At 56.9% G+C, this 21,777-nt stretch overlaps 1 protein-coding gene across 1 annotated transcript in view; it reads right to left on the minus strand.

The window, feature by feature from the left end:
* The window catches only part of ELL (elongation factor for RNA polymerase II), an 80,833-nt gene that overhangs the window by 2,621 nt on the left and 56,435 nt on the right, over positions 1–21,777 (minus strand). Inside the window, exons 3-8 of the mRNA XM_032170152.2 lie at positions 18,419–18,540; positions 18,035–18,198; positions 14,328–14,602; positions 10,928–11,052; positions 4,257–4,353; positions 3,182–3,680 (exon numbers count right to left, since the gene is read on the minus strand). Of these exons, the coding sequence (XP_032026043.1) occupies positions 3,182–3,680; positions 4,257–4,353; positions 10,928–11,052; positions 14,328–14,602; positions 18,035–18,198; positions 18,419–18,540 (1,282 nt within the window). The remainder of the gene's footprint in view (positions 1–3,181; positions 3,681–4,256; positions 4,354–10,927; positions 11,053–14,327; positions 14,603–18,034; positions 18,199–18,418; positions 18,541–21,777) is intronic.

Raw genomic sequence — 21,777 nt, forward strand, 5'->3', positions numbered from 1 at the left:
CCTGAGTCTCTGGGGCGTCCCAGTTTCTGACCAGACAGGACAAAGACAAGATGGCCAGCAGGGCCTGCATCTCTTGCTGCTGACAAAGTTCCAGGCCCTTGGTCTGCGCCCCACCCAGATCGTCCCGTCCTTTCCACTAGACACTGAATTGCAGGCTCCACAAGGCAGCTCCAGGACAGGGCCAGCCAGAGGGGCCCATGGGCCACCCCAATCGGCCATCTGTGAGCAAAGCGTCCATGATGACCCTCAGCCCTTCGGCCCTTCAGGGGCCTGCCCAAAGCTGCACAGCTGATGGCTAGATGGGACCCCAGGCAGCTGTCCTGCTCCTGAGCCATGTGGTGGGGTCCCCCGGCCACATAGGGCAACACCCCTGAGGGTCTGGAAATCAGGGAGGGGAGGGGCAGGAAGACTGAAGTGCCCGTCGCCTAAGACCACAACTACAATTTAATGCGTTTCCTAGACCTTCTTGCAGTGGCTTTCTTTCCGATACAGAAATGATTTTATCAATTTCAGATGTATCCTCAATACACTTTTTTTTTTTTTTTTTAGAGACAGGGTCTTTATCTGCCACCCAGGCTGGAGTTGCAATGGCGCGATCATGGCTCACTACAACCTTGAACTCCTGGGCTCAAGTGATCCTCTCGCCTCAGCCTCCCAAGTAGGTGGGACTATAGGCATATGCCACCATGCCCAGCTAATTAAAAAAATTTTTTGTAGAGATGGGGTCTGTGTTGCCGAGGCTGGTCTCAAACTCCTGACCTCAAGCAATCCTCCTGAATTGGCCTTTCAAAACGTTGGGATTAAAGGCGTGAACCACCACACGTGGCGAATTTTTTTTTTTACTTTTTAGTAGAGATGAGAAGGCTTGCCTATATTGCCTAGGCTGGTCTTGAACTCCTGGACTTAAGTGATCCTCTTGACTTGGCCTCTCAACATGCTGGGATTACAGGCGGAGCCACTGTGCCTGGCCCTAGTGCACATTTTCAGGGGCCTTCTGCACTATCCCGAGAGAGCAGGAGTCTGCGATCTCCAGTTTGCTGAGCCCTCTCTCTCAGTGTAACACCTGGGCCGACCACAGCAGCTTCTCTGCTGCCAAATTCCCAAAAGTGGACAAAGCTCACTCCTCACAAAGTTTCTAACCCTCCCCACTTTGGGCCAGGAACTGCCTTCAATATCGCCAACACCCCCACCTGGGTTGTCTTTAAGAGGCTGTGGCCTTCCCAGGGACGCAACCCACTGGGCATGTATTGAATGGGTCTGACCCTGGCCCGGGCCAGAAGGAAGTGAGAGGCAAGGCGCAGCTGCGAAGGCCAAGCCCGTGCTCCGCCACACAGTGGCCTCCGTGGGTATTCTGGAACAGGTAACTGCCATGTGTCAGGCTGGTCAACATCACCTCATTTGACATGGCCCAAGATCTTCACCAGCTAGGATGACAAATGGGGAAATCAAGGCTCAGGGTCAGCTCAACCTGGTACCAGTGGGACCTTCAAAGTCCAGCCCTTGGCAAACCTCAGCGGCCCCTGACTCCTACTCAAGCTCTGGCTGTGTGGGGCCGGCCAAGCTGGTCCCTGCTTCGGGGCCCTGGAGAACACCCGCACAGCAGCTCCTCTCCCCATCTCTCCCCTTCACAGCCCACGTCTCTCTACTTGCATGTCCCAGGCAGGGGCACAGGACAGCTAAGACATGCCCTGCACAAGTACCACCTTCGGGACTCTGGGTAACATGGACCACCAGCACCAGGCTCAGCTTCTGGTGCCTCCACTGTCCTTTTCTTGGTGCTTGGGACATCTACCCCTGCTTTGCACTTTCTCACCTGTGGTAGAGATGACAGCCCCTGGGCCGGGGATGAACTGCCTAGGGGCCGACACGCACCAGGCCAGATAGGAAACCACCTTGAGTCCCCAGGCCTGTCTTGGCACCTAGGCACTCGGCATCCAAGGAAGGGACAGCCCAAAGTGGTCTGTGGACCCTGGACCCGGGCAAGGGTCTCAAATGGCATAACCTGCCATTTGAGACAGATCCTGGCCCAGGTCTGGCTGTGGGGTGTGGGTGTGTCCTGGGAATCAGAAGTCCTGCCCTGAGCATGGCCCTGGTCAGAGGGGCTGCCCAGGGAGTGAGGCCACCTTCTCCCTGTCGGCCCCCACATGCAGTCCCACGGGAGGTGGGAAGTCCAGCACGAGGCAGGGCTGATCCAACCCCGAAAGTCCTCCTTCCTATAAGACCCAGCCAGTTGTGAGGACCTGCTCTCCAGCCACAGCAGGGGACGGGGCATGGCCCTCTGAGCAACGCAAAGCTATAATGAAAGAAGGGCTCCCATCCTCATCCCAGGAATCCCCTGACTCAGCCTCCTCCCCAGAGACACAACCCAAAAGCACAGCAGGTGACACCACCTGGGCTGCCCTGGGCCAGCTGGCGCTGAGAGCGAGGTGGCCATCTGCAACTGGCCGCCATCGCCACATGGGACCACTGCAGCCCCTGTTGCACGTGGTGGTGGAACAGCCGCTGCACGCTGGCCACTGCTTTTGCTGGTTCCTATAAATGAACAGCTGCACAGGCTCATGGCCACGGTGCTGGGCAGGTGCTACTGCTGCTCAGTTCAGGTGCCTGGGCTGTGGGCTCGGAGCTGCCCAGGTCTCCTGGCTGCCCAACCCCAGCCTGCCAGGCCCTGTCCCCACAGCAGAAACCTACAGTCCACAACAGTCGCACGGGGCCTACGGAGGTCCAGGTGCTATCCCTCTCCCACCAGGATCTGCCCATCTGCACCTGCGCTGCCTCTCCCTGAATAAGGCTGGCTTGCCTGGCCCCCCACTGCCTTCCCTGAACCCCAGCAGACCTCAGCATGGCCCTGGCTCCTGGGGCTTCTCTGCAGTCAGAGCTGGGGCCTGGGCCCCGTTCCCCTCTACATGTTAGCCCCTTCCGTGGCCTCAGTTCCCCACAAGGCTCTGGGCCTCCGGCCCCCCGTGCTGGCCTGGCACATTGACTGTAAGTGGCACTGGGCACTCCAGACAGGCAGGGAGAGGACCAGGTGCAGGAACACAGGGCAAATCTGACGGGGCCTGGGGCAACAGGGCCCCCTCCCCTGGCTTCTACAGCTTGAGCCCCCTCGACACCCCATGAGGGTGAGGCGGGTGTGGGGCCAGTACTTAGAGTCCCAGCAACACCCTCCTGCCTGGGCACCTACCTGGGGTGTCTGCTGGGGCTCCGAAGGTGGCATGGGTGGCAGGTGCACAGTCTGGAGGCTGGGCCCGGGGCCTGTCCTCAGCCGCCCTCTCCTTGTCTTTGTGCTTCTTGGACTTCTTCTTGGGCTTGCTGCGCGAGGGGCTGCTGTGGGGCCTGCTGGGCTGGGCACAGTCCGTCAGCAGGGGCAGGCCGAGGCGCACAGTGGGGGCTGGGGCAGCCGCCTCTCCGTGCTCACAGTCCCGGCCGCTGTGGCCCAGGTCATTGCTGACATCAGCCAGGGGGTCGTGAGCCCTCGGGGGCTCCAGCCGCGGGGGCAGGTGAGTGCTGGAGCTGAGGGTGTCCGTGCTGGCTGGTGGGCCCGGGGTGGGCAGCAAGGCCTCACGGCCATTGGGCATGCCCAGCTTCCCGTTGACGGCAGGCTGAGCTCTCTGAGTGAAGTGCGATATCCGGGGTTTCTTGTTGGCTAGGGGGTCGATGAAATCAGGAGGCTGGGGCCGTTTCTGGAGAGGAGCAGAGACCATTTTAGAGGGGAGTACAGAGTGGCTGAGCAGCAACAGGCAATCCCCTGGCCTAGCTAGAGAACCCAGCGCCACCTGCAAGGCCCAGGCTGGCCACATGGGGGCACCCGAGCACCAAGTCAGGTCCCAGGTGCTGCTCAGGGTGGCCTCAGCTGGGGCCCATCAGCCTGCTGGGATCGATGCACCGGGAGGGCAGGGCCCAGCGTGTGAGCGGGCCACCCCTGGGGACTGGTCTAAAGCACTGCTGTGCTCAGCATGCTTCCCCAGTGATAACTGTGACATAGGAGCAGGTGGCCCAGGGGCGAGCCCACATCAGGGAGCCGCCCCCCGTCCCAGGTTCCGCACTGTGACACTGGGGTGCTGCGGCCACACTGGCAGGAATCTGCCCCCAACCCCAACCCAACAGCTTCCCCCTTGGTCCCTGGGCGGAGGGAGGCGGCTCAACTTGGAGCAGCTCATGCTCCAAGGAGCTGGTGAGGAAGGTGACAAGGGTTACTGATGCAGCACAGGGTGCCCTGCAGGTGCTTGGGACAGTCACCCCAGGCATGCCCCATTTACCTGAGGGGGCGAGGCTGAGCGCCCACGCTCGCCTGGGGGGCTGGAGGCAGCAGGGTCTCCAAGGAGGCTGCCAGTGCTCTGTGGCTGGCACAGCTTCCTGCGAAGGAGAGGCAGGGCTAGGTCAGAAGGTGCTGAGGGGGCCTAGGGGCCCCAGGCCTGTATCCACATGGGGGCCTGGTGGAGATGCCTCAAGGAAGGGACCCCCCTCCTCCCAAATCCAGAGCAGGGCCAAGGGGTCACAGGAGCCTGGGCCTGAATCCATCCTGCCCCCGGCTTCATCCAAAGGAGGACTTCCCCACTCACTGTCCCCCTGAGCCCAGAGGAGGGTCACTTTGTGTAGGTGCCTGCTACCGGAGAGACCAGGGACACACGCTAGGGTGCTGGACCCTGCTTTTAAAGACAGCTGTTCATCCTGTTCAGAACGCTCACTGCAGAAACTGTCCAAAATGCAGAAGAGAATGGAGGGCCCTGGCCTAGGATGAGACAGCCTTCCTGGAAGCCCAGGTCACAGCAGGATCTGGAGGGCGGCAGAGTGGCCACCAGCTTGACTAGGTGATGCAGCTGGGGAAGAAGGGAAGAAACACCCCAGTGCATGCCCCTCCTCCCGCTCCATGTGATCTAGGCAAGTGGAATCCCCCACCCCCACCAGCAACCGTGCAGCTTACGGGTATCCTCTCTGACCCAACTGTTCAACTCTTGGGGGTTGTACATCTCAGGGGAGCCTCTCCAGGCCCTGCAGAGAGACTTAAGTCCAGGGCCATGACCATTCTGCCAGCCAGTGACACCCAGAGCCCATCTCCCTAACAAATGGGCTAGGCTACCGACCACTGCAGGTGTCACTTCCCTGGTGGCCTGAGAGGACAGCCATGTGGATATAAACAGAGCTCCCACTTAAAGACAGAAAACCGAGGACAGGCATTTGCATCCACTGAACAGGCAAGGCAGAGACAAAAGGAGGAGCGAAGACACCAGAAAGCATAGCAGAAGCATGAGTGGTGACTGTTGCAGGATCCAGAGAACCCAGGGCCCAGAGCAAGAGGCACCATGACCTCAGGGGACAACAGGCTGCTGCAGGGCCATCCCCCACAGCTCTACTCCAGGTCCTCATCACTGCTGGTGGGACTGCAGGACAGTGAGCCCAGGGCTGTCAGGCAGCAAAGAGGCTCGGGCCACTCCTCCAGGCAGTTGGGAAGTTACCTGGGCCACAGCTGGACAACAGGATGGCCAGATGTGTGGCCTCAGGAGAAGAAGAAACAGGGCCCAGGACTAGGGCACATCGGGATTCAGAGGCCCCAAGCTGTGCAGAGTGTCCCCAAGGGCTGCACTACAGCTTCCAGGCAACAAACGTCAGACCTCAAAACAGAGGAACAGGAAAATACTCCACAGGGAGTATTTTGAAAAGAGACTCCACAGGGAGATGAAAACGTTAAAAAATAAATCAACAGGCCGGGCGCCATGGCTCACGCCTGTAATCCCAGCACTTTGGGAGGCCAAGGCAGGCGGATCACCTAAGGTCAGGAGTTCGGGACCAGTCTGGCCAACATGGTGAAACCCCGTCTCTCCTAAAAAAAATTAGCCGGGCGTGGTGGTGGGCACCTGTAACCTCAACTACTTGGGAGGCTGAAGCAGGAGAATCACTTGAACCCGGGAGGCGGAGGTTGCAGTGAGCAGAGATCATGCCATTGCACTCCAGCCTGGGCAACAAGACCGAGACTCCGTCTCAAGAACATAAAATAAATAAATTAAAAATGCCAGTTTTAGTGTTCTTGGAAAAACAAAAGACGTCTGAATAGACGTTTCTTCAAAGAAGCTATACAAATGGCCAAAAGCACATAACAAGATGCTCAATGCCATGTGTCATCAGGGAAATGCAAATCAAAACAACGAGACACTGGCTACTCTGGGCACACTGCCTGTGGGTTAGCCCTGCCCTGCAAGGAGCAATAATGAACAAACCAACCCACCAAACAAAAAACAAACAACGAGATACCACTTCACACACACCCAGGGATGACTGGAATAAAAAAAACGGAAAATAGGTTGGGTGCAGTGGCTCACGCCTCTAATCCCAGTCACAGCTCACTGCAGCCTGGATCTCCTGTGCGCAAGTGATCCTCCCACCTCAGCCTCTAGAGTAGCTGGGATCACAAGAGCACAACATCATGCCTGGCTAATTTTTTCATTTTTTGGAGAGATGAGGGTCTCACTATGTTGCCTGGGCTTGTCTAGAACTCTTGGGCTCAAGCGATCCTCCCGCCTAAAGCCTCCCAAAGTGCTGAGATTATAGGCATGAGCCACCACGCCCGGTCCTGGTTCAACATTCCTCACAGCTACAAGTTTCCACAGATTACGTGTCAGCCATATAGTGTATAATTCCATTGATCTGAAATGTCCACAACAGGCAAATCAATAGAGACAGAAAGCAGATTAGTAGTTACCAGGGGCTGGGAGCGTGGGAGGGAATGGGGAGAGTGACTCCTGATGGGGACGGGGTTTCCTTTTGGGGAAATGAAAATTTTCTGGAACTAGACAGAGGTGGTGGCTGCACAATATTATGAATGTACAAAATGTTACTGAGCTGCTCACTTTAAATGGATGACTTGTGTTAAATGAACTGTATCTGAATAAAGCTGTTATTTAAAAAAAAAAATCTTTAGAGGCTGGGCGCAGTGGCTCACTCCTGTAATCTCAGCACTTTGGGAGGCCAAGGCGGGCGGATCACAAAGTTAGGAGATCGAGACCATCCTGGCTAACATGGTGAAACCTCATCTCTACTAAAAATACAAAAAATTAGCCAGGCATGGTGGCGGATGCCTGTAGTCCCAGCTACTCGGGAGGCTGAGGCAGGAGAATGGCGTGAACCCGGGAGGCGGAGCTAGCAGTGAGCCGAGATCGCGCCACTGCACTCCAGCCTGGACGAGGAGCAAGACTCCGTCTCAAAATAAATAAATAAATAAATAAAATAAACATCCTTAGAGTAGGTTAAAAATGACATCCTGGGCTGGGCATGATGGCTCACGCCTGTAATCCGAGCACTCTGGAAGGCTGAGATGGGCAGATCACCTGAGGTTGGGAGTTCCAGACCAGCCTGGCCTGCATGGTGAAACCCTGTCTCTACTTAAAAATACAAAATTAGCCAGTCATGGTGGCAGGCGCCTGTAGTCCCAGCTACTCGGGAAGCTGAGGCAGGCGAATCACTTGAACCTGGGAGGCAGATGTTGCAGTGAGCAGAGATTGAACCACTGCACTCCAGCCTGGGCAACAGAGTAAGACTGTCTCAAAACAAAACAAAACAAAACAAACAAAAAGACATCCTGGCTAGGCACGGTGGCTCACGCCTGTAAACCCAGCACTTTGGAAGGCTGAGGCCCTTGAGGTCAGGAGTTTGAGACCAGCCTGGCTGACATGGTGAAATCCCGGCTCTACTAAAAATACAAAAAATTAGCTGGGCGTGGTGGCGAGTGCCTGTAATCCCAGCTACTCAGGAGGTTAAGGCAGGAGAATTGCTTGAAGCTTGAACTGGGGAGGCAGAGGTTGCAGTGAGCCAAGATTGCGCCACTGCACTCCAGGTTGGGCGATAGGGTGAGAGTCCCTCTCAAAAAAAAAAAAAAAGGAAGAAAAAGACATCCTTTCCATGAAATAAGAACACGATGAGTTAGGGCAGGCACAGTGGATCACACCTGTAATCCCAGCACTGTGGGAGGCTGAGGCGGGTGGATCATGAGGTCAGGAGTTCAAGACCAGCCTGGCCAAGATGGTGAAACCCCATCTCTACTAAAAATACAAAAATTAGCCAGGTGTGGTGGCAGGCACCTGTAATCCCAGCTACTCGGGAAGCTGAGGCACAGAATTGCTTGAACCCAGGAGGCGGAGGTTGCAGTGAGCCAAGATCATGCCACTGCACTCCAACCTGGATGACAGAGCAAGACTCTGTCTCAGAGAAAAAAAAAAAAAAAAAAAAAAGAACATGCTGCTATGAAAACGCAATGGGGAAGACTCTCGGAAACGAGAAATAATAGGCCTTGCATGGTGGCTCACACGTGTAATCCCAGTGCTTTGGGTGGCTGAGGCAGGCAGATCACTTGAGGTCAGGAGTGTAAGACCAGTCTGGACAACATGGTGAAACCCAGTCTCTTTGCCTAGGTGACAGAGCAACACTCTGTCTCAAGAAAAAAAAAGAAACTACAAATAATAGTAAATTAAGAGACGGGATGAGAAATGTCAAAGAAGTCTCCTAAAAGAAGAACAAAAAAAGAGCAAGAGATGAAAACTGGCCGGGCGTGGTGGCTCACGCCTGTAATCCCAGCACTTTGGGAGGCCGAGGCGGGCGGATCACCTGAGATCCGGAGTTCGAGACCAGCCTGACCAACATGGAGAAACCCCATCTCTACTAAAAATACAATTAGCCGGGCATAGTGGCACATGCCTGTAATCCCAGCTACTCCGGAGGCTGAGGCAGGAGAATGGCTTGAACCTGGGAGACGGACATTGCTGTGAGCCGAGATCATGCCATTGCACTCCAGCCTGGGCAACAAAAGCGAAACTCCGTCTCAAAAAAAAAAAAAAAAAAAAAAGAGATGAAAACCAGGAAGAGGGGGACAGACTCTAGCAGCCTGCCAAGGGCAGTTTGAGGTGGCGTGCAGTAGGACAGGCCTTTCCACTACCACACACAGGACAGGAGGACGGATGGACGGATAAGGCAAGTTTTCAGCCTGCGGGGGCCATGGTGCCCACCATCCCAGGGTAGGTACCTGGCCAGTCCCTGGCTCTGTGGACCAGCACAGGTTTGGGGTGGGAAGCCTCTGACCTTCAACGTGGAGGGAAAGCCCCTTGGACTCTACAAGTCTAGATGTGATCAACCGCCGGCTCAGCAGGACCATCGTCTGGGCATGAAGATGTGGCCAGCAGTCCTCCTGGAGCCCTGTCCTCAGAGAGGTGCTCCAGGAGCTGTGCTCCCTTGGCACCAGGGAAGAGCAGGAAGCAGGAGTGTAGACTCTGGCATGGGGCTCACAGGAGAGGGGAGTGGCTCAGGTTGGAGGTAAGGGCACCAGGCAGTGTGTGGCTTGGGCAGAGGAATCAGGAACTCTTGGGGGGACCTGCAGGACCCCTGACCCATGGACAGTGATGAGAGGAGATTTGGATACCAGGGACAGATCGGGTTTGGACATCATGAACAAAGAGAACATGAGTGGAGAAACCACCCCACAAAGCCACATGTGGTGCCAGCTCAGCTGGGGAGGCTCCTGCAGTGACTTGGGCCCCCACATCCCATCTGTCTCACGGCCTGCACTAGGCTAACGGCCTGCACTGGGTTAGCCCAGCTGCTAACAAATACTCCAACACCCTGCTTTGATATACACGAGGCCATAGTGTCAAAAACTGCTATAAATGGGGCTTTCTTAGGGATGGGGTGCTAAATAGGAAAAAAAAAAAAAAAAAAAGAAACAGCTGTGCAGAGGGGCACCGCAGGTCACCTTCTATGTGGTTATGGCCCAGGGACATCAACCCTGCCCCCTGCATGCTAGTGGAAGCTTGTGAAGGCAGTGCTGATCCCCATGCCGGCCCAGAGTGAAAGCAGAGTGCCAAGGGGCTGGCATGAGCCCAGCAAGCTCACTCAGCAGATGGAACATGAGCCCTGAATCAGGGGAGCTGGAGGCAGCTCTGGAGCCTGCATCCTGGGGAAGCTCCCCGACGCCCCAGAGATGCAGCCCAGGCTTCTCCACCTCACTCCACTAGCTCTGGGCAGTTCTCCTTCCAGTGCCCTAAGGGTCTGAGGAACCCAGGGGGCCAAGGGAAAGGACACAGGGTACGAGGATGGGGGCAGGTCTTCTGCCAAGACTGTGCCCTCCGCCAGCCTGCCGCCAAGCCAGGGCAGTGCCCCGCAGGCCCCTGACCTGAACACCCAGGGTGGAGAGGCAGGCACTACCCTCTCAGGGGAGCAGAGTGGACCCCCAACTTCACTCTGCTTTCCAGAGGCAATTACTGCTTTAAACAGCTGAACTTCCAAAAAACAACTACAAACTCATAAATACCTCCAAGTCCCTGAGAAATCACTTACGGACTAATTAGCAGATTGGCCTGCTTCACAGCCCGAGCTCCCTAGCTGGCAGCAGTGGGGAAGGAAATCATTAGCCGCCTGCCTCCTTAACCACTGCTCCCCTGAGCTGCTGCCACTCCTGACCCTGGGTCCCAATTAGCCTGAGGGGATGCATTTAATTAACGCTGCTTAATGACGCCTGCCCGGAGTGTTGTTTGGCCTTATTTCTCTCTACTTCAGGTTCTTGAGAGGCTCTTTTCAAAAAGTCAATGAACTTCCGAGGCCCTGTGGGGATGCCCAGGTTGTGGAGGGAAGCATGAGAGGAAGTTGGGGACAGCTGATAAGGGTCTCATCAAAAGACTGAGGCCTTTTGTCTGAAGATTCGGGGGTTGAGGCCAGTGACTCACACCTCCAACCCACTCTGTGGGCGTTGGCCTTCCCCCACCACAGGACGCCCTGGGGCACCATGTGGACAGTAAGGAGGATGGCCAGAGAGGCCTACTTGGACCCTTCCATCCTGCTCCCAAGCCCTGTGGCCTTCAGGACCACACAAGACCACCCCAGCATCCTCTGGGTAAGCTCTGGCTGCCTTCATGCGGGTGGGGACACGCTGGGGGACGGGAGGCAGCATTACCGGACGAGCACCCGCTTCAGCAGCTGCTGGTCCCCCTCTGAGTAGCCGGGCCAGTCCTTCTGCACATCCTTGTACATGCAGTCCTGCAGCGTACACGTGCCGTCCTTGGCACTCATGTTGGCCACCTGCAAGACAGAGCCAGCCATCACTTTGTGGGAATCCTGAGAGAGACGGGGGACTAGAGAAAAAAGATCTGCTGGCAGGTTTGGGAGGGTGTGCAGAGACAGTGGGAGACAGACAAGAGACAGAGGAGAGGAAAGAGGATGGCCCACTACCGATCGATGATGTCTCCCACCCCCAGTTCCCCCGCACACAACCCTCAGGGTGCAGAAGGGACAATGGGGGTCATGAAGCCAGGTCCAGACTCAACTGTCTTACAGGTGCTGGGGACAGGCTGGCTCCAAAAAGGGGAGGGCTACCACCTGCAGTCCTGAGACCCCATCACCTGCCCCCTGGCCCCCCTAGCCTGTTTTTTTTTCTTTTTTTGATACAAGATCTTAGCTCACTATAGCCTAGACTTCCTGTGCTCAAGCGATCCTCCCACATCAGCCTCCCAGGTAGGTGGGGCCAGAGGTGTGCACCACTATACTCCAGCTAATTTTTTTTTTTTAGAGATGGGATCTTGCTATGTTGTCCAGGCTTGTCTTGAACCCCTTGGCTCAAGCCGATCCTCTGATCTCAGCCTCCCAATGTGCTGGGATTCCAGCCACCACACCTGGCTCCTATTTCTTCCAGGCTGGAGTGCAGTGGTGTGATCAAGGCTCACTGTAGCTGCAAACTCCTGGGCTCAAGCAATCCTCTTGCCTCAGTCTCCCAAGTAGGTGGGCTGCAAGCATGCACTATCATACCCAGCTAATTTTATTTTTTGTATAGATAGGGTCTCAGTATTTTGCCTAGGCTGGTCTTGAGCTCCTGGCCTCAAGGATCCTCCCACCTCAGCCTCCCAAAGTGCTGGAAACAGGCGTGAGCCACCACGCTGGGCTCCATCCCGTTTCTGATCACAACTCCCAGGGCAGAGTCAGCCACGGCTGGGGATGCTGGGTGAGGGGTACCTCCGGGGCCAGGTCTGAGCCCACCTTCCCTACAACCAGCCTGCCTTGCTGTTGCCGGTTGAGAAAAGCTAAGTTCATCTCCCAGACTGCTAACAATGATGGATTCAGAACATCTATCTGCCTTAGAGGGATCTGAGGAAGCTCCAGGTCACTGCCCAGAGTGGGCGCTGCGTGCTGGCCTGCAGGGCACTCTGGTCTCCATCTTGCTGCAGGCACAGCAGCCACAGCCACTGTTTTCTGCTGCATCTGACATGGCTCTGCATCACAGCGTATTCCATGGGGAGCTTTCTTTTTTTTTTTTTTTGAGACAGAGTCTCGCTCAGTTGCCCAGGCCAGAGTGCAATGGCGCTATCTCAGCTCACTGCAAGCTCCGCCTCCCGGGTTCACGCCATTCTCCCGCCTCAGCCTCTGGAGTAGCTGGGACTACAGGGACCCGCCACCGCGCCCGGCTAATTTTTTTTGTGTGTGTGTATTTTTAGTAGACATGGGGTTTCACCGTGTTAGTCAGGATGGTCTCGATCTCCTGATCTCGTGATCCGCCCATCTCGGCCTCCCAAAGTGCTGGGATTACAGGCATGAGCCACTGCGCCCAGCCCATGGGGAGCATTTTTAACAGTTGAGTAATATTCCACCCCCAAACTGCTGCCAGTTTCTCTGTAGCATAAACAGACATTACTGTGTGCAGTTTTTTTCAGGTTGGCAACAGTTTCCTTCGACGGGATTCCGAGAAGCCAGATTAGTAAGTCAAAGGCTGAATATTTTTATGGCTCTCGACAGGCTTTGCTAAACATTACTCAGCCATCAACACTCCTCCCCTTGAAGGATAGGCCTGCGGGTTTCCCTGGGGCCCAGCCAGTCCTAGAGGTGGACACCTTCCATCTCTGCTCTAGATTTTTCCACAGAGGAAGGGCCAAGCACCTTTGAGGCGTGCAATTTTGTCACTGCCATTCCTCAGAATGTCTGCGGGCCTGTGAGGGGCTGGAAATGACCAGTCTGGGTGAGACACATCCCCCTCCTCTTCTGCAAGCCAACAGTGTCCTGCTGACCCCCACAGCTGCTTGGGGGGAAGCAGCTGCATAATGAATATAGAAGCAAGAAGCAGACGAGCTGATCAGGGGAAGTCGCAGTGGCACGGGAAGGGACACTCTGCCTGCAGACGCTGGCCAGGCCTGCTCCCAGGAGGCGCTGAACCAAAGTCACCTGGAGAAGCCAGGCACCAGCACAGGCACCTCCTGGCCAGGCCAATGCAGGTCCCACATCTGATGACTCCATCAAGCTCCCTTCAGCAACTCCTGCTGGCACCATGCCAGCCCTGCCTCGGGAGCAGGATGGGGGTGGATGAGGGCCAGGCTGACATCCTCCCAAGGAATGTGCAGCACGGTCCCACTAGCCGCGCACCCGAGAGGGACGCCTATGAGGAGCTCCGTAAACATGGAAGAACGTCCTTTACACAGCTGCTATCCCGGCATGCCACAGCATGTGCTTTCTGCTGCAGGTATCACCTGTGTTCCTGAGGTGCTGGATGTGACCCCAAACATCCCACTTCCATCATCCTAAAAGGTGCAAGAGGCTCAGCCATGTCTCTTCCTCGACCACAGCTGAGATCCAAGGAGACCCATCCTCAGTTCACCTCAAGGCTGCGTCTGCATAGCCTGGCTAATGTTCTGAAGCCAGTGTGAGTCGCTCGCCTTCCCAGGGACCCCAGGAAGCCAAGGTGGAGCCTCAGGAACCTCCATGGGTGAAGCGGGGGTGGAAGGCAGACAGGGCCATCGCACCTGCTCCAATGCCCGGGGTGTTTCTCAACAGCAGGCTCCACTCGCCAGCACCACATTCCAGATGGCCTAGCCTCCAACCCCAGGGAGGGGCACTGCAGGTCACAGACGGAAGCCTGATGGTCCGAGATGTGAAGCCCCTCGCCCGGAGGCACAGGTGGAGAGTGGCAGGCAGCTGATTCACACTGAGGCCCGCCAGGCTCTGGCAGGCACGTGTAGATTCCTTCCCCAGGCCTTGAGTCCACAAATCGTCTGCAGCCGAAGCCTGAATCCACTGTGCCAGGCCCCACGGCCCGTGGGTCGGCAGACAGTGAAGGAGGGCCTGGGCTCCATGCTGAGCCCACCTCTCAACCCTGGACAGTCAGGGCCATGCCCAGAAATGCATCCATGGCCCCCTAAGCTTGTTCTAATCCAGGAGGCCCTGGCTCTCAGGCAGGTTCTGAACCTGGGAGAGACCCCAGGAAGGGCTCTTCCTTGCCAGTCCCAATCCCAGTCTCCATGCTCTGGCCCATCCCACCCACACAAGACCATCTGCGGAGACCACTGGTAAAGACATGACATCGGGGCGGCACGCACCTGCTGGAGGAGGCCATCCAGCGCGTCCTTGTCCGCCTGCGTCAGGCCATCCTTCTGCAGTCGCAGCAGCAGCTCAGCCTTGCGGTAGGGCCGTAGCGCCAGGAGGTGCAGCACTCGGTCACGGAAGGGCCTCTGGGACACCGCGCTGCCCCCGCTCACGCCACTGGCACAACTCTTCCTGATGGCACTCGCCAAGTTGATGGGGGTTGCCCGCTTCCGGGAGGGCACTGCATCTGTCGCACCTGGGGCCGGTTTCCGAAACTGAACCTTCTTGCCTGCAACAAGAATCCAAGCTTTAGGGAACAGAGAGGGCGCTGCCGTGTCCTAAGCCAGTGCTGCTGAGCAGGTGCCCAAAGGTTTGAGACTATGGACAGTGCTGGCAGCAGGCACCACACCAACCACAGCAAAGGCCAGCTTGCTCCCTGGGGACCCTGGGCGGCCAAGAGCGCCACCTGCCGCCCACGGCTGGCACCTGCAGGGCACCCAGCCTCAGAAGTGGGAGGTGCAGGCAGCAGAACTGTGTTACAACCTTAACTTACTTCACAGGTGACCTAAATCCTGGACAGCAAAATCACCTGATCACTCTGGTGGGGTGTGTGTGTGTGTGTGTGTGTGTGTGTGTGTGTGTGTGTGTGTGTGTGTTCGGGGTGGGCGGGGGGCGAGGACTGTTTTGTTTTTTGAGACAGGATCCTGCTCTGTCACTCAGGCTGGAGTGTAGTACAATCATGGCTCAATGCAGCCCCAAACTCCTGGGCTCAAGCGATCCTCCCACCTCAGCCTCTGGAGTGGCTGGGACCACAGGTACGCACCCCCATGCTTGGCTAATTTATTTTTTATTATTTGTAGAGATGGCGTCTCACTATGCTGCCCAGACTGGTCTCAAACTCATGGGCCCAAAGGACCCTCTTGCCTCAGCTTCCCAAAGTGCTGGAATCGATTATAGACCAGAGCCATCCTGCCCACCCTGAGGCTGGGGCTGTTTGTAAACCCTTCTGATGTTAAACTGGGGGTCCCTGAACTGCAAGAGGCAGTCACTCCCAAGCCTGCACTTCAGAGTCCTATGCTGGCCCCCTGTGGCTGCCATTTTTGTTTTTCTAAAGTCAATAAAGATGTCGGAGCCACTTTCGGCAGCTGCTCTGAAGACCCTGGGGTGCAAGTGGCACCTCAGCCTTAGGCCTGGTCAAGCTCTCCTCTGGCAGGCATGGCTGTGCCCAGAGCCCTGGGGAGAGCAGGTTCCCCTCTATCCCCGACGAAGAGACATGGGCAGGGTCCAGCATGCTGCTCCCCTGCTCTGTCCTGAACGATGATGCCCTGGCATCCTTGGGAACAGGGTCGGCCGAGCAAGCTCAACAGTGCCTCAAATCCTTCCCCCAAAAGCTCTTCATAACAACATCACTCTGATCTTATCTCTCAAAATCTGATCTGTCAAATTAATCCAGAAAGCCTTGCTTTCAGAATACCCAGGGCCAGCGCTCATACCTCTGGGGTCTGCTCAGTGGGGTCCTGACAGCAGGGCCGGACTCACCCATATAGGGCCAGGCTGATTGACAGGGAGGAGGAGCAACCTGAGGGGGGCACTGTGAAACAGAGGAACATGCACGTTCACATCTTTTTTTTTTTGAGACAGAGTCTCACTCTGTTGCCCAGGCTGGAGTGCAGTGGCGCAATCTCAGCTCACTGCAACCTCCGCCTTCCAGGTTCAAGCGATTCTCCTGCCTCAGCCTCCCGAGTAGCTTGGACTCCAGGCGCACGCCACCACACCTGGCTAATTTTTGTATTTTTAGTAGAGGCAGGGTTTCACCATATTGGCCAGGCTGGTCTCGAACTCCTGACCTCGTGATCTCCCTGCCTTGGCCTCTCAAAGTGCTGGGATTACAGGTGTGAGCCACTGCATCTGGCCACATTCACATCTTAACAGACAGCGTCCCCTGCCAGAACATAAACTGTTTCAAAAACCCTCACTGGGCCAGGGGCGGTGGCTCACACCTGTAATCCCAGCACTTTGGGAGGCTGAGGCGGGCGGATCATGAGGTCAGGAGATCGAGACCATCCCGGCTAACACAGTGAAACCCCGTCTCTACTAAAAATACAAAAAAAAAAAAAAAAAATTAGCCAGGCGTGGTGGCGGGCACCTGTAGTCCCAGCTACTCGGGAGGCTGAGGTAGGAGAATTGCATGAACCTGGGAGGCGGCGGAGCTTGCACTGAGCCGAGATTGCGCCACTGCACTCCAGCCTGGGCGACAGAGCAAGACTCCGTCTCAAAAAAAAAAAAAAAAAAAAAAAAACCCTCACTGTACCCAAAGTGGTGTGCTAAGATACACTTCTGATCAAGTTTTTGGCTGAAGGACCCATAGATTTATTAACATGTATATGGGGCCAGGTGCGCTGACTCATGCCTGTAATCCCAGCATTGTGGGAGGCCCAGGCGAAAGGATAATTTGAGCCCAGGAGTCAAGAGACCAGCCTGGGCAACATAGCAAGGCTCTGTCTCTACAAAAAATCTAAAAGTTTGCCATGTGTGGTGGCACACACCTGTGGTCCCAGCTACTCTGGAGGCTGAGGTAGGATCACTTGAGCCCAGGTGTTTCAGGCTGCAGTGAGCTATGATTGTGCCACCGCACTCCAGCCTGAGTGACAGAGAAAGGTCCTGTCTTTAAAAAAAGAAAAAACAAAAAACAAAACACGTGTACAGCTGTCTCTTCAACTGTTCTCCCCACAGCAGCCCTGTGCTTGGGGCTTACAGCCCAGGGCCTCAACATCATGGACAACCCGGGCTCCCTGGCCATACAACACGTCCACCCGGGCTCAGTGTTGACCAGGAGGACCAACCCCTGCACCCACATCTGGGGTTTCATTCAGAGGGAATCCCTCTGCTCAGCAAAGGGAAATCACATGCTTTCTTCAGAAGGAGGAGAGAGAGGAATTGAAATGCTCCCACCTTTTCTTAAAGATAAAACTCAAAAAGCCATCAAGGCTGTCGTCTGCTCTGAGCCATCTCCCTCCTCCCTGAAGCCCGGCACCCTACTCCCGCCGTAATGAGTTCCCATGACTCCTGGAGCTCTGCCTGGACTAAGAGGCGGGGTGCTGCAGCTCTGTAAACAAACAGCACTTTGCTTCCCACTGTCAAGGCCTGTTGGCTTCTCAACTGCTGAAACCGTTTCCAAGTCGATGCTGAGCGGCCAGAGCTTTCCCGCAGTGCTGGGTCGCTGGCAACAGGGCCTGTGAGGCTCATTTCCTGCCTGTTGCCGGCTGTGGTGGCGTTGGGGAGGAGCTGGCTGGTCAAGTGAGGGCGGGGGCAGCCTCCAGAGACAGACATGGGCCTTGCCCTAGGCTGCATGCCCGTGTTTGGGGAGCCTGTTGGTCTCCCTGACAGGTGAAGGTCCCCAAGGCTGCAGCCTGAAAGCAGGGACCACCAACTCACAGCTCCTGGAGCTCTCAGGCCCCTTTGTCCACCTCAGGCTTCACAACACAGCAGCTGCCACAACCCAACCCCCTACCCCTCACATAACCCCCAGGCCCATGTGGCCATACCTCTCTTCCCAACCCAGACTTTGGTCCAGGCACGTCCTGCTCAGGGACCGACTCCTCAGTTGACCCATCATTTCTGTGCAGGGCACAGCCAGTGCCCAGCCTGGACAGGCCCCAAATGCCTCCTGACACTGGCAGCTGCCCGGCTGCCCTACAGCCCTGCCAAACCCGCTGCTCACCCAGGTAGCGGCCTCCAGCCTTGATGACAATGGCACTTCGGCTCCGCGTCTCCTCCTCTGCCTGGGCCATGCTCTGCCGCGCCTTCTGGTAGGAGTCGTCGGTGGCACACACCGTGATCTTGTCCTGTATGCTGCCCAGGCAGTCCAGGTGGATGTCCCCATGACTGCAAGACAAGGCCAGGAGCTGGGGTCAGCAGCTGGGACAATGCAGGGAGGATCCGTTGAGGGCCCATGCCCCCAGCCCGCCACCTGGCCTGGAAAATGGGCTCTGTCTGCACTGTCTCAGGCAACACGGTTTCAATGGGGCACATCTCAACCCTGGGCCAGAGGTGGCAGGGTGACCTCAAGAGCCGGCGGGTGCTCTGGGGTGGGGCGGTGCCTCACCTGGAGATGTACTGCTGGATGCAGTCGAAGCTGCCCTGGGGGTTGTCACGGCCGATGTTGGAGAGGTAGAAGGAGAACGTCCGCGTCTCTGTGGGGCAGTCGGGCTGGGGGATGGAGATGTGCTGTGTGGAGGGGGAGGGGGTGTCACCAGGAGGTCCTCGGCAGGACGGGCCCCAGCCTGCATCTCCTGCACGAGTCCCCACAGTGCAACCCTCACAACGGGAATGTGCTGGCTGGCCCCTTTCCCTAAAACACACCCCTGCTCTTCTGCCAGTGACGGGACGGGCAGCCCATCCTCAGCAACACACACTGCGTAGAAATGGGACTCAGGCACCTATGCGGGTGCGCATGGGGCCAGAGGCCGTTTTCAGCAGCAACAGCCCTGCTGTCTGAGGACAGTGCTCAGCACCTGCCCAGATGCAGGGCCCCCACCCCAATCGTGTGACCCCTGGAAAGTGGCTTGTCTGGACCATGACTCACTTTCCCCACCACCAAATGGACAGACCTGGCCTGGGACACCCTATGAGGTAAAATCCAACAAGAGGGGCTTGGGCAGCCACCCGCAACTCTGGTGCCCCTCCTTGGCGACCCCGTCTCAGCATCCCCCCACAAAGGACAGGGACTCCACGTGAGTCTCCATTTGCTGCAGCTGTGAATCAGGTAGGCTTGTGTCCCAGGGGTTCACAGATCAGAAGCACTGGCCCCCAACAAGCCTGTCATGGGTCACACCAGCCTGACTTTGGCTGTGTCCCTGCAGCCCAGCTGGGCAAAGCTCCGACCCTGCCTGGGAGGACGGACGGCCAGGGGCAGGCAGGCGGATGGACGGACTATGCTGGTCCCGGCCAGGCTCAGTGCAGGGCGGCATCACATCAGAGGCCATTGCATTCTAGGCTGACTCCAGACCCTCTGTCAACAGAGGTGGCCCTTCCTAAACTAATGCCTGGGCTTTGGCATGAGCTCCTCACAGTTAGACTGACACATGAAGAGCGCTCAAATAGCCCACAAAGAGGGGACAACATGGGGGGAGCCCTCAGGTCTTGTCCCCTGGCTGCAGCACCCCCTTGGCACCCAAGCCCCGTCTCCTCCTCTGTGACACCATGAGCGCGGGAGAGACTGTGGCTGAATCTCCTGCCCCCTTGCCCCTGCCAAGCTGCCTCATACGCCCATGGGAGGCTTTGCCTGCCTGTGCCCCACCTGTGAGACAGAGGACGGGGCTCCTGCCACCAGGCACGTGGAGGAGCACCAATCCCTGGCCCTGCTGTGTGGCCTTGGCTGGGACTTGTCCCCTGGGGTAGTGTTTGGACCCACAAGGGAAGCCATGGCTGCACCCAGCCCAGTGCCAGTCCCTGCTCCCAAGACAAGAACAGTTCCTGGGTTCGGCCACTTCGGGCAGGAAGAGTCCGGTCTGGGCTTGCAGGCAGTCCCTGTACCAGCCAGTCTGCCCGGCCTGCAGACCCTTCTCCAGAGGCCCATCCTGCCCCTCCCCCAGGCTGAACACTGCCCCAGGAAAACAGCCGTCCCATCTGCTGGTGTCTGCCCAGCATCCCCTCTCAGCCTCGAACATGTCCCCCTAAGGCAGGCGCCCTTGTCCCTGTCATGCTGACACAGAAACGCAAGCTGAGGGGTCAGGGCCCAGTGTGCTGGTGGAGGGTGAGGCCAAAGTCCATTGTGGGCCCACCACGCCAGGCCACACCTGAACACAAACACACATCTCTATCAGGGTCAGAGAAGGCAGAAACGGCCTGCACTCAGCATCGGTGAAATCACACACATATAGCTCTGATGATTCACCCTCGGGCAGAGAAACCCTCCCCACCCCCCCTCACCACACAACCACACACACACACAAACACAACCCCTTCACACACAATCTCCCCACACACAACCCCCCACAACCACACAACCCCCCCCACACAAACACAACCCCTCCACACACAACCTCCCACACACAACCCACACACAACCACACAACCATACACACACAATACCCCACACACAGCGCCACACATACAACCTACCCCCGGCAGCACCACACACACAACCTCCCACACAAACACAACTCACACACACAACCCACACATGCACAACCCCCCCACACACAGCCACACAAACCACTACACACAACCACACACACCACACACACAGACATACACAACCCACACGCAGCCACACAAACACAACCCACACATAACCACACACACAACCACAACCCACACAAACCCCCACACACACAAACACAATCCATACACACAGAAACACAACCTCCCACACACAAACACAACAACACACCCCCTGAAGCCTCTGCCAGAGCCATGTGGGCGACCCTGGCCATTCAGATCTGTCCTGCTCCGACACCACTGAGGTGTTTTTTCACCCAACACACACAGGTGCCACCCTGCCCTGCCTGCACCTCCCTTCCCAGATGTGACTTTTATTCTCATTCTTACAAGTAACTAGAAACATGCTGCTGGGATGAGGGAAGCTCAAGTTTCTGAGAGGCTCTGTGGTGGCCAGGTGCACAGGTGACATGGTGACCCAGAATGAGCCAGCCAAGGAAGCTGGGGACCACACGTCCAGGGAAACCAAAAGGAGTGGCTGTGGGAACCTGAGCCCGGCCTGGGTGGCTCTCCCGCCCTCCTCTGTCGTCTCTTTAACCCCCACTGCCCCTGTGGTCCTGGCCTGAGGCCCAAGTTGCCAGTGGCTTCCGCCCCGCAGTGACTGAGGGCTGGGCACTCTCACGTGCAGCCCTGTCCCAGGAAAACCCCAGCTCCACCCAGGTGGGCAGGACTCATTCTGTCACTGTGGCTTCAGGGGAGATGCCACTCAGCAGAGAGCTGGCAGTGAGACCGGGCCACTGCCAGCTGGAGAGGTGGGGAATCTCACATGGCAAGGCCCACCCTCTATGCCTCCATGGGAGGGTGTGTGCACTAACTGTGGCCAGGGGCAGCTGTACACCTAGTCAGCACTGACAGGGCCCCTGCCTGAGCCTGCCCAGCAACCTTGCTTCTCTGTGGGTAGAGGCTTCACAGTGGCTCTTCATGCTGCTTGGATCTTTTCCACACAGGCGTAGACATCTGCCCCGCAAACTCCATCCTAGAAGCAGGGGCCAGGTGCAGAGCCCAGGGCCAAGTGTGCAGCTGTGGTGGGGAGTAGGGGCTGCATGAAGGGGGGTACTCTGTTTCTTTACAGAGCTGCAGCCTCAAAGCTGATGCTCGGGAGAGTGTCGTGCTGCTGGCGACAACGGGAAGACACACAGAGGGCATGGCGATTGGCGTCCTTCAGGATGCGGGGGTGAGAAGGTGGGGAGAGTGTTAGGAAAGGTTTCCCGGAGCCAGACACCGAGGTTCTCACAGGCCTTG

This window comes from Hylobates moloch, unplaced genomic scaffold (assembly GCF_009828535.3).
Source record: "Hylobates moloch isolate HMO894 unplaced genomic scaffold, HMol_V3 SCAFFOLD_12, whole genome shotgun sequence".
NCBI lineage: Eukaryota > Metazoa > Chordata > Mammalia > Primates > Hylobatidae > Hylobates > Hylobates moloch.